This window comes from Entelurus aequoreus, linkage group LG22, assembly GCF_033978785.1.
Source record: "Entelurus aequoreus isolate RoL-2023_Sb linkage group LG22, RoL_Eaeq_v1.1, whole genome shotgun sequence".
In the NCBI taxonomy this organism is placed as follows: Eukaryota; Metazoa; Chordata; class Actinopteri; order Syngnathiformes; family Syngnathidae; genus Entelurus; species Entelurus aequoreus.
Genome location: NC_084752.1, coordinates 22,768,120 through 22,780,445, shown reverse-complemented (window position 1 = coordinate 22,780,445; position 12,326 = coordinate 22,768,120). Strand labels below are relative to the sequence as shown.

Below are 12,326 nucleotides of genomic sequence, written 5' to 3'. Positions count from 1 at the left end.
TTTAGAAAATTGTGGAAGTAGAGAAACAGGTCTATAATTTGTAAATTGATGTTTATCTCCAGTCTTATAAATTGGTGCAACTTTAGCTATTTTCATTTTGTTTGGAAATGTACCTGTTTGAAATGATAGGTTACTAATATACATTAATGGTCCTGAGATCTCTTCAATAACCTTTTTTATCGTTTCCATATCAATTCCGTTACAATCAGTTGAAGTCTTAGATTTACATTTTTTCACGATTGTAACTATTTCCTCCTGTGTCACATTACTGAGGAACATGGAGTTGGGATTTCGCTCTATGGTATCATTATAGTCCTCAATTGGAACTGGGTCTGGAATCCTTTCTTCCAATTTTGGTCCAATATTTAAAAAATAATTATTGAAGCTTTCAACTACTTCCTTTATGTTGTCATTTTTTTTATTTTCATCTAAAAAGTATTGAGGGTAGTCCCTCTTAGTTCCATTTTTAATAATGCTATTGAGGATGCCCCATGTTGCTCTCATATTATTTTTGTTCCTGTCCAACAATTCACTGTAATATTCTTTTCTACATGATCGTAGTATGTCTGTTAACTTGTTTTTATACTTTTTGTACTTAATTTCTGCCTCTATAGTTCTTTGTGCTATAAATTCTCTATATAGTGTATTCTTCTTCTTACAAGCATTTTTTAATCCTTTTGTCATCCATGGTTGATTATTCTTTCTCTGCTTGTTACTGAGTTGTATCCATGGACAATGTTTGTCATAAAGTATTATGAACTTGTTTAAGAAATGTTCATATGCTTCATCAACCTCTTTTTCATTATACACATTGTCCCAATCTTGCTTTTGTAGCTCAATTTTGAAGGCAGTCATCCTCTTCTCTGTGCACAGTCTTCGAAATGTCCTTTTGTCTTCCATGTTCTTCTTGTAGTTTCCATTATATATTGTAAAAACTGGCAGATGATCACTAACGTCGCTTATAAGTAGACCACTTGTAGTGTTATTATCAAAATCATTGGTAAAAATATTATCAATAAGCGTGGCACAGTGTGCTGTGATTCTGCTTGGCCTTGTGATTTTAGGATATAGACTGATGCTGTACATTGTATCAATGAAGTCATCAATAGACTTTTGCTTGTTGGGGTTCAATAAGTCAATATTAAAGTCACCACATAAGAACATTATTCTTTGACCATTATCCATGTAAGTTGCCTTGATCCATTCTTCAAATGTTTCTATACTTGACTTAGGTGATCTATATATACAACTGATGAATATGTTTTTGCTATTTTCCTGACATATTTCAATGGTTATACATTCTAAGATATTATCAATGGCAAATGACATGTTTTTTACCACTTTGTAGTTCAGGTTCTTCATCACGTACACAGCTACTCCTCCTCCATTTTTGTTGGTTCTGTTGATGTAGTTTAGTTCATATCCCTCCAGATCAAAATCTATTCCTTTTTTATCATCAATCCATGTTTCTGTGACAGCAATCACTTTGAATGGTTCGTTGATGTGTTCCAAAAAGTTCTTAATGTTATTGTAATTTGCATACAAGCTTCTACTATTAAAATGAATAATTGACAATTTGTTATCACATTCAATGTTGCTATTATATTGATCATCTGTATAATAAAAACAACTATTACTGATGTGGGAGAAAAAATTTGTATCTGGATCTATATCATTTTCCAAATCCTGGTTTTTGTGATCTTTGTTGCAGAAATTTTTTATTTCAATCTTTGATGGACAGCGTCAATCAAATATGTATTTTATCCAGCTTTTTGTTTTGGGTCTCATCAAATATTTATCCCAGTGAGTGCATTTTTCCTCTATATATTGTATTATTTGTCTCTAATCTCCTTGTTTATTCTTTGTCTGTCAATCAGAGCTCTGAATGAGAGTGACATTGAGCCTATGGGGATTAGTATGCTGCCTGGGTACAAAGACCCCTATCATGGTCGACCTCTCACCAAGGGTGAACTGGGTTGTTTCCTCTCTCATTACAACATCTGGAAGGAGGTGAGGGATCTGTCACAGCTGCGTTCATAAATTTCACTGAATCAGCACGTGTGAAGAATGCCCACATTTTGTTAGACCTCATGTACCTAAACATACTATACAAGGTTTCATAGCAGTGTGACGAAAAACATGCTTGAAATGTAATGGTGAATTTAAGGTCCTGTTGGGTTGCATGATATAGACTATATGGATATAAATGATATACATTTGGCCGACAATAGCGCTTTTAGTACTGTCGTCATATCATGGTAATGCATGTTGATGACAAACTCTAGCTGTGTCCCGCAAATTTGACCCCGACAAACGTCAAAGCAACGTAGCGTCCTCGCTAGCGGCTAACGTCCTTTCACAGTTCCAGTCATTAATCCTCGCCTCCATAGGGGCAAATCAACTATGTTGATTACAAGTAAAAAACTATCAATGGAGGACAATAAATAGCTAAACTGGCTGTACTCCACACCATAGGAGGTTACAATAAGCCATGCTAACCGCTAAGCTGGAGCTCTTGAATGTAAACAGGGGTGGGCGTATCAAACAAATATGGATAGTAACGATACCAAGTATATTATCAGTATATGGTCAACACTACAGTGATGAGATGGTTATTTTCTATTATTGCAACATCTTTTTGGTTTGTTTTTGTTATTGTAAGGGCAAAAAACAAATATATTCAAATCAGATGATATAGTAATTTTTCCCATGCATCCATCCATTTTCTACCGCTTGTCCCGTTCGGGGTCGCGGGGGTGCTGTAGCCTATCTCAGCTGCATTCGGGCGGAAGGCGGAGTACACCCTGGACAAGTCGCCACCTCATCGCAGGGATACTAATTTTTGCTAATGTTTTATTATTTTCCACTATTGATGTTATTTTGCTCAAAATAGTGCATGCTATAAAAAGAGAATAAGGAAATAATTTTAATATTTCATTTATATTTTTACGCGGCCATCCTGTGTTTTTGTCTGATTATATAGCTAGGGATATCCCGAACAACATGTTAGGCATCCAATCCGATACAATTTTTCTAGCCGATCTTTGATCCGATCTGATTCTGAGTCCTGATCCGATACTTTGCCAATAGATTATAGAAGTGAAAATGTTTCATAGCAAGTAACAAAAGGAAACACAATAACACAATTATATAATAATATAATAAAGCTTTTGTTATACAATTTCGTATTCGCTAGTATTGTTGTAAATCAGATAATGTATTACATTTGTTGTTTTGAAGGCTACATATATATTTTTTTAGTGGCTCGTGCACAAAAATAAATAAATGTAATTATGTCTCCCTCAGCATTTTACCCCTATTGAAAGAATATTTCACGTGAGTACAATCTTTAGCCATGTTAACACTAGGACACAGCTGCAGTAACGATCAGTTAAAAAAAGGCAAATATTGGCTCCAATGGGATCCAATGATCATGATCATATCGCAATTCTAGATTTTAAGGCATATCACCCATCTCTAATTCAAGGTTCAATTCAAGTTGGCTTCAAGTTTTCTGAAATTGTAGTGTAAGTATTTTTCTACAAGCAACTGTGGCAAAATTCTGTGGAGAAATGAATATAAACTTTCTGTGGAACTCACTCACTCTCTTTCAATGTGATGAAAAATTAATCCTGAGTAATGTTTATTGTTCATATAAATATTCAATGCACTCCCACTGCAAGGTGTTTGAAGAATGTTGAATATTTGTCTCTAACGTGTTTAAAAATGGACCTTAGGAAAAGAGGTTTTGAATATTTCTTCACAACTAAGAATACAGATATGAACAGGTGTATATTCAAGGCTGCAAACACAACTTGCTTCTGTGTCTGTTTGTTTAGATAGCAGACCGCGGTCTGCACACATCCTTGGTCATTGAAGACGACCTGCGCTTTGAGGTGTTCTTCAAACGCCGTCTCCAGACGTTGCTCCAGGAAGTGTCGGCACACAAGCTGGACTGGGATCTCATGTGAGTGTTGCTCAAGTCAATACTGTGTTTAAAATAGAAAGGATTATTTTCGTCTTTAAGCAAAGAAATCTTTCTGTCGGTCATTTGCTTTCCTTTGACACCACGGACCAGACAGCTTTTTCGAATTCATGGTCAAAATAGAAAAGATTGTATATTAGTGGCCCCCAAAATAGGGCCCGCCAGCATCCACAATCTGGTACCAAATAAACAATTTTTAAAAGATACACACATACAGTGGGGCAAAAAAGTATTTAGTCAGCCACCCATTGACAATCAATGGGTGGCTGACTAAATACTTTTTTGCCCCACTGTATATATATATATTATATATATATATATATATATATATATATATATATATATATATATATATATATATATATATATATATATATATATATATATATATATATTAGGGGTGTGGGAAAAAATCGATTCGAATTCGAATCGCGATTCTCACGTTGTGCGATTCAGAATCGATTCTCATTTTTTAAAAATCGATTTTATTAAATTTTTTTAATTTACATTTTTTAAATTTTTAATAATTTTAAAAAAATTAATCAATCCAACAAAACAATACACAGCAATATCATAACAATGCAATCCAATTCCAAAACCAAACCCGACCCAGCAACACTCAAACAAACAAACAAGACACAGAACAAACCAAAAGTATTGAAACAAAAAGGAATATTATCAACAACAGTATCAATATTAGTTACAATTTCAACATAGCAGTGATTAAAAATACCCCATTGACATGATCATTACACATTTATACATTTTTAAAAAAAAGAACAATAGTGTCACAGTGGCTTACACTTGCATCTCATAAGCTTGACAACACACTGTGTCCAATATTTTCACAAAGATAAAATAAGTCATATTTTTGGTTCATTTAATAGTTAAAACAAATTTACATTATTGCAATCAGTTGATAAAACATTGTCCTTTACAATTATAAAAGCTTTTTACAAAAATCTACTACTCTGCTTGCATGTCAGCAGACTGGGGTAGATCCTGCTAAAATCCTATGTATTGAATGAATAGAGAATCGTTTTGAATCGGGAAAGTAGCGTTTTTGAATCGAGAATCGCATTGAATCGAAAAAAATCGATTTTGATTCGAATCGTGACCCCAAGAAACGATATTGACTCGAATCGTGGGACACCCAAAGATTCGCAGCCCTAATATATATATATATATTTATATGTATATATATACATATACATATACACACATATATATATATATGTATATGTATATATATATGTATATATGTGTGTATATATATATAAATATATATATATATATATAAATATATATATATATATATATATATATATATATATATATATATATATATATATATATATATATATATATATATATATATATATATATATATATATATATATATATATATATATATATATATATATATATATATATATATATATATATATATATGTATGTATATATATATATATGTATGTATAAAATATAGTGTTGAAATGCACCCAATTGCAGGAAATGTAGTCTTGATTTTTTTTCTTAATGTTTGAGTATGTTGTACATTAATACCAAACCTTACTTCACTCATGCAGTTATATTGGACGTAAGCGAATGCAGGTGGATCATCCAGAGAAGTCGGTGCCAAACATCCACAATCTGGTGGAGGCCGACTACTCCTACTGGACTTTAGGCTATCTGCTGTCCTTGCAAGGAGCCCAAAAACTCTTGAAGGCGGAGCCTCTGAAAAAGATGCTTCCTGTGGATGAGTTCCTTCCTGTCATGTATGACAAACATCCTGTGTAAGTACTACTCTGTGATGCAATGCATGGTCAGAAGATGTAATGTTAAACTATGTGTGGCTTCTAGGGTTGTACAGTATACCGGTATTAGTATAGTATCGTGATACTAATGAATCATATTCGGTACTATACCGCCTCTAAAAAGTATTAGTTTTTTTGCAATAAGAAACATACGTTCAATGTACCGTAAGATTTTTTGTTAAAATAAAGCCAATAATGCAATTTTTGTGGTCCTCTTTATTTAGAAAAGTATCGAAATACATTTTGGTACCGGTACCAAAATATTGGTATCGGGACAACACTGGTGGCTTCCCAATCATTTTCTAACCTTTTTTTAACATTGTGTGTAAATCCTCCCTCACCCTCAGCTTGGACTACATGGACCACTTTGAGGATCGGAACCTGCGAGCGTTCTCCGCGGAGCCGCTTCTGGTGTATCCCACCCATTATACAGGAGACGCGGGGTACATCAGCGATACAGAAACCTCCGTGGTCTGGAACAACGAGACAACCAAGACAGACTGGGACCGAGCCAAGTCCAGGAAAACGCAGGAGCAGGTGGAGCTGAGCCTGGAGGCTCAGAACTCGGATGTGCTTCAGTCTGATTTGGAGAACTGGAGTGCACGGGATGAGCTGTGAGGCCTTCAGGGAGCTCTCACACGACACTGAGTAGGTTGACATACTGGGCAGGAGAACAAAGCTAGGTGAGTGGAAGTAATAAGGCGAGGTAGACGGACACAGGTCAAGTGAGACTTCAACGTTTGTCTCTTGTCACAATTTGATCTTTCTCTTAAAAGGAGGAGGTTGGATCTAAAGTAAAATTAACTCTTGAAGAGTCGCTGAGCAGCTTTCATTTTATTTATTGCCTGCTAAAACCTCCCTTCGGTTCATGTATGACCAGACTGAAACATTTAATTACTGACTAACCCGCCTACTCTTTCAAATAAACAATTAACGTTTTAGGTCAGATTAATCCTAGGGTTGCTGTGGATTAATTTACACTAATCACATTTATTTAATCTATATTAATAATGTTTAATTTCGCATTTTGCAACAAAGAGAGTCAAGTAAAAAGGGAATATATATGCACTTAATGTGTTAAACACAGGGGACCTATGATGATTTAAATCGATATGTAAAACACTTCCTTGTGGTCTAGATAATACTGTATGTATTGCTCCGCAGTCCCTTTTATAACTCATTTTTTGAGCCTGTCTGCAGAGTGTTCGATTCTGGTCGTGTTCCCAGATTGCAAATTCAACTATGCCCCACCCTCACCATAAGTATCATCATATTTCTTTTGAAAAGGTAGACTGTTTAAATGTACATCTTGAAGTCGTGCCGCTATTTTATTTCCACACACGGTCGAAAATAAACTCTAACGACAATATTCACCCGATTACAGCGTTAGATACACCTGCACACTCGCCGATCGATTCAGACTCTGCATAAACAAAATGCTGTTTTTAGCAGAATTGATGTACATGTATGTCGCACGTCAGTATCATTATGCACACTTTTATCCTACTTTTTTTTGTTTTCTCATAGCCTGAAGCAGAGGGGAAGGCGCTATAGTATTTATATTTCTAGTCATACCAAAGACTATAAAAATGGGACCCATTGTCTCCCTGCTTGGCACTCAGCATCAAGGATTGGAATTGGGGGTTGAATCGCCAAAATGATTCCCAAGCGCGGCCACCGCGGCTGCTCACTGCTCCCCTCACCTCCCAGGGGGTGAACATGGGGATGGGTCAAATGCAGAGGATAATTTCACCACACTTAGTGTGTGTGTGACTATCGTTGGGACTTTAACTTTTTTAGCTTTTTATACTTAATGGCGAAATAAGTCTATCCGTCTCGCTGTGATGTCACAATGTAGCCAGACTGCAAAACCCAGCGAACAGAGGCATCCAAAATTACGTGTAAGCTCACGTCAAAATACATGAACTTTATAATTAGATGTTTTGGCATTGTTTATTCCAACTTTCTAACAATATATAAGTCAGTCAAAAATTCATCATAGATCCCCTTTAACAAAGTGATATTTGTTTTTATGTCAGTCAACTAGTCCGTAATTTTTTTTGTTCTCACATTTTCCATGGAGAGGAAAATAGAACGATATTAACTTGATATTGACACTACCGCATCAACAGCCCATTTGAAGAGTTTCAATTATAATCCGAATAATGATATTGGAATAATGCGTTCATTTTGCCAGCCCTAAAATAAATACAAAAACTGTATTTATCTCATAATGAAATCAAATAATGACATTAAAACAATCCAACTAATTTTAGTTGGAGACTCAAATTGCAATTAAGTACAAGCTGGTACTGGATTCCTATACATGTCAAACTCTCCATCGTCACCAGCTGTTTGGTTTTAACGTGGCTTTGAGGAGTTCAAAAACCATATACAGTAAAATTAGTTATTTGCCAGAGGGAAAAAAAATGACGTTTTGTGTTTTTTGACATGCATTGCTCTCTGCACCAACAGTTTTATTTATTCTACTTTTTAAAAATATACTATTCGCTTTTTTACACTCATCAATGCATGTACCGGTACGTCCTTTTCTAATAATAGTATCACAATTTCTATAAGTATTTGTGAGGTTTTTTTTTTTTCACAATTGCTTTTGTTGACGCGCAACTTGCAGGTTGTGATAAAGTTGGTTTGGCGTTTACGTATGGATGTGTTTGGGAGAGATAATTAAACATTTTCTAGATAAGTGATGGTTTCAATTATGTCATTTGTGTGCACACATTCTTCTGCAGTAGGTATCTCTTAATTAGTGCCTGCTGGTGCGTGGCTGTGAGTACATGATGGGGACCGCATGCCGCAGTCGGCCTCCATTACTCCTCATCCTTCACTGTCTTCCAATGAGGGCCCCCTATAGTCACCGAGGTGTGCGACTGCAAATGTAACACTTACAGGGCTGTCTTCTACCCTTTGTGTCTTTATGTAAGGCAGTGTAGTTATCTTCAATTGCAATACTTGGACAGAAGGGACAATTGGGCCCGATCAGATTCTGGATTGTGCAGCTACATAAGACACATACACACAATATACAGAACAATTTGCAATTACTCGCAAATATTTTTATTTTATTTTATTTATTTTAGAACATGTCCTCTCCAGCTACTCAGGCAAATCATACCGTTGATGTAGATGCCCATACCTGCTGAACAGATTTACTTTACAAAAGAAGTGTGGGATACCTCTCCTGTTGCCTTATTTGTATTTGATTTTATTAAATGGATTTATTTAATGTTTGGCGCAGCCATACCGGAGCAGGAGGAGATGAAAAGAGAGAAAAAAAGGAAGACGGAGGGGGAAATTGCGGGGAGAAAGGGGGGATAAGACCGAGAGACAACAAGAACAACAACAGAACAACATCAGTGTCAGGTTCAAACACTGATGCCATCTATTAAACGAGACAAGAAGCAAGGAATTAAACAGAGACAGTCTCCAGCACGCTCTGGCGAGAGATTGTACGCCACCTCTTTTATTTGGACTTTCCCTGATTACATGGCAACAGCTGTTTCTAAGGGACGTGGGTCGTAAACAGTTAACAGAAAAGGTCGTAAAACAGTTCAAAGAAACGGTGCCTGGAGGGGAGTCTGGTCCTGCTTCCTCTTCGCTTTTGTAGTTCTTGGGTCAAGACAATATCTTTCTGTTGGCTACAATACATGAAAGAAACAGAACACCTTCATGTTGCTTCCCATCCTACTCAGTGGAGTTTTACAAGCCTTTTGATTGGTAGGATTAAAGACCGCTTTTGTCTTCTCGCCGGGAACACATTTCAACACAAAGTGTTGTGATAACTTAGATACAATTATTCTAACAATCAGCAAATACGATATGTACAACAATGAACATTACTGCACTACAAATGAAGCAATAAAAATACCAATAGATATAAAAATTCCTCATGAATAATAATAATAATTACCTCTTTTATCAACAATACAATTGTTTCGAATGCAACAATACATATATTTAATGATAACTTGAATTACAAAAGAAAGCAGACAAATGGAGGGGAAGAAAAAGAAGATGACTATATTCACCTTGTAGATTGTTATAGTATAGCTAGGTTAAGGTTTGACAGTGTGCCGTGTTTTACCCAGTTTCCCCTAGGGGAACAACGTTAATATATGTTTGATGAAACGTGATTATGTGCATGAGTGTATGTATGTATATGTACTTGTATATGTACAGTATGTGTATATGTATGTTTGTACAGTGAATGTATATGTACAGTTGTGTACAGTTGTGTATATGTATGTTTGTACAGTGAATGTATACCTGTATGTATATATGTATGTTTTTACAGTGAATGTATATGTACAGTTGTGTATATGTATGTTTGTACAGTGAAAGTGCACGTGGATGTGTGTACCGTGAGTGTGTATACACTACCGTTCAAAAGTTTGGGGTCACATTGAAATGTCCTTATTTTTGAAGGAAAAGCATTTTACTTTTCAATGAAGATAACTTTAAACTAGTCTTAACTTTAAAGAAATACATTCTATACATTGCTAATGTGGTAAATGACTATTTTAGCTGCAAATGTCTGGTTTTTGGTGAAATATCTACATAGGTGTATAGAGGCCCATTTCCAGCAACTATCACTCCAGTGTTCTAATGGTACAATGTGTTTGCTCATTGGCTCAGAAGGCTAATTGATGATTAGAAAACCCTTGTGCAATCATGTTCACACATCTGAAAACAGTTTAGCTCGTTACAGAAGCTACAAAACTGACCTTTCTTTGAGCAGATTGAGTTTCTGGAGCATCACATTTGTGGGGTCAATTAAACGCTCGAGATGGCCAGAAAAAGAGAACTTTCAATCATCAATCAATCAATGTTTATTTATATAGCCCTAAATCACAAGTGTCTCAAAGGGCTGTACAAGCCACAACGACATCCTCGGTACAGAGCCCACATACGGGCAAGGAAAAACTCACCCCAGTGGGACGTCGGTGAATGACTATGAGAAACCTTGGAGAGGACCGCATATGTGGGTAACCCCCCCCCTCTAGGGGAGACCGAAAGCAACGGATGTCGAGTGGGTCTGACATAACATTGTGAAAGTCCAGTCCACAGTGGATCCAACACATCAGCGGGAGTCCAGTCCACAGCGGGGCCAACAGGAAACCATCCCGAGCGGAGACGGGTCAGCAGCGCAGAGATGTCCCCAACCGATGCACAGGCTAGTGGTCCACCCGGGGTCCCGGCTCTGGACAGCCAGCACTTCATCCATGGCCACCGGACCTATGCGACTCCCCCTCGCAAGGGACAGGGGAGAAGAGGAGAGAAGAAAAGAAACGGCAGATCAACTGGTCTAAAAAAGGGGGGGTCTATTTAAAGGCTAGATTATACAAATGAGTTTTAAGATGGGACTTAAATGCTTCTACTGAGGTAGCATCTCTAACTGTTACCGGGAGGGCATTCCAGAGTACTGGAGCCCGAATAGAAAACGCTCTATAGCCCGCAGACTTTTTTTTGGCTCTGGGAATCACTAATAAGCCGGAGTTCTTTGAACGCAGATTTCTTGTCGGGACATATGGTACAATACAATCGGCGAGATAGGCTGGAGCTAAACCGTGTAATATTTTATACGTAAGTAGTAAAACCTTAAAGTCGCATCTTAAGTGCACAGGAAGCCAGTGCAAGTGAGCCAGTATAGGCGTAATATGATCAAACTTTCTTGTTTTTGTCAAAAGCCTTGCAGCCGCATTTTGTACCAACTGTAATCTTTTAATGCTAGACATAGGGAGGCCCGAAAATAATACGTTACAGTAATCGAGACGAGACGTAACGAACGCATGAATAATGATCTCAGCGTCGCTAGTGGACAAGATGGAACGAATTTTAGCGATATTACGGAGATGAAAGAAGGCCGTTTTAGTAACACTCTTAATGTGTGACTCAAACGAGAGAGTTGGGTCGAAGATAATACCCAGATTCTTTACCGAGTCTCCTTGTTTAATTGTTTGGTTGTCAAATGTTAAGGTGGTATTATTAAATAGATGTTGGTGTCTAGCAGGACCGATAATCAGCATTTCCGTTTTCTTAGCGTTGAGTTGCAAAAAGTTAGCGGACATCCATTGTTTAATTTCATTAAGACACGCCTCCAGCTGACTACAGTCCGGCGTGTTGGTCAGCTTTAGGGGCATGTAGAGTTGAGTGTCATCAGCATAACAGTGAAAGCTAACACCGTACTTGCGTATGATGTCACCCAGCGGCAGCATGTAAATACTAAAGAGTGCAGGGCCAAGAACCGAACCCTGGGGAACTCCGCACGTTACCTTGACATAGTCCGAGGTCACATTGTTATGGGAGACGCACTGCATCCTGTCAGTAAGATAAGAGTTAAACCAAGACAAGGCTAAGTCTGACATACCAATACGTGTTTTGATACGCTCTAATAAAATATTATGATCGACGGTATCGAAAGCGGCGCTAAGATCAAGAAGCAGCAACATAGATGACGCATCAGAATCCATCGTTAGCAATAGATCATTAGTCATTTTTGCGAG

The 12,326-nt window shown here is 37.0% G+C and overlaps 1 protein-coding gene across 1 annotated transcript in view; it reads left to right on the top strand.

Moving 5' to 3' along the window:
* The window catches only part of LOC133639644 (procollagen galactosyltransferase 1-like), a 51,033-nt gene extending 42,522 nt beyond the window's left edge, over window positions 1–8,511 (top strand). Inside the window, exons 9-12 of the mRNA XM_062033134.1 lie at window positions 1,878–2,010; window positions 3,840–3,967; window positions 5,575–5,781; window positions 6,150–8,511. Of these exons, the coding sequence (XP_061889118.1) occupies window positions 1,878–2,010; window positions 3,840–3,967; window positions 5,575–5,781; window positions 6,150–6,420 (739 nt within the window). The 3' untranslated portion in view covers window positions 6,421–8,511. The remainder of the gene's footprint in view (window positions 1–1,877; window positions 2,011–3,839; window positions 3,968–5,574; window positions 5,782–6,149) is intronic.
* The last annotated feature ends 3,815 nt before the right edge of the window (window positions 8,512–12,326 follow it).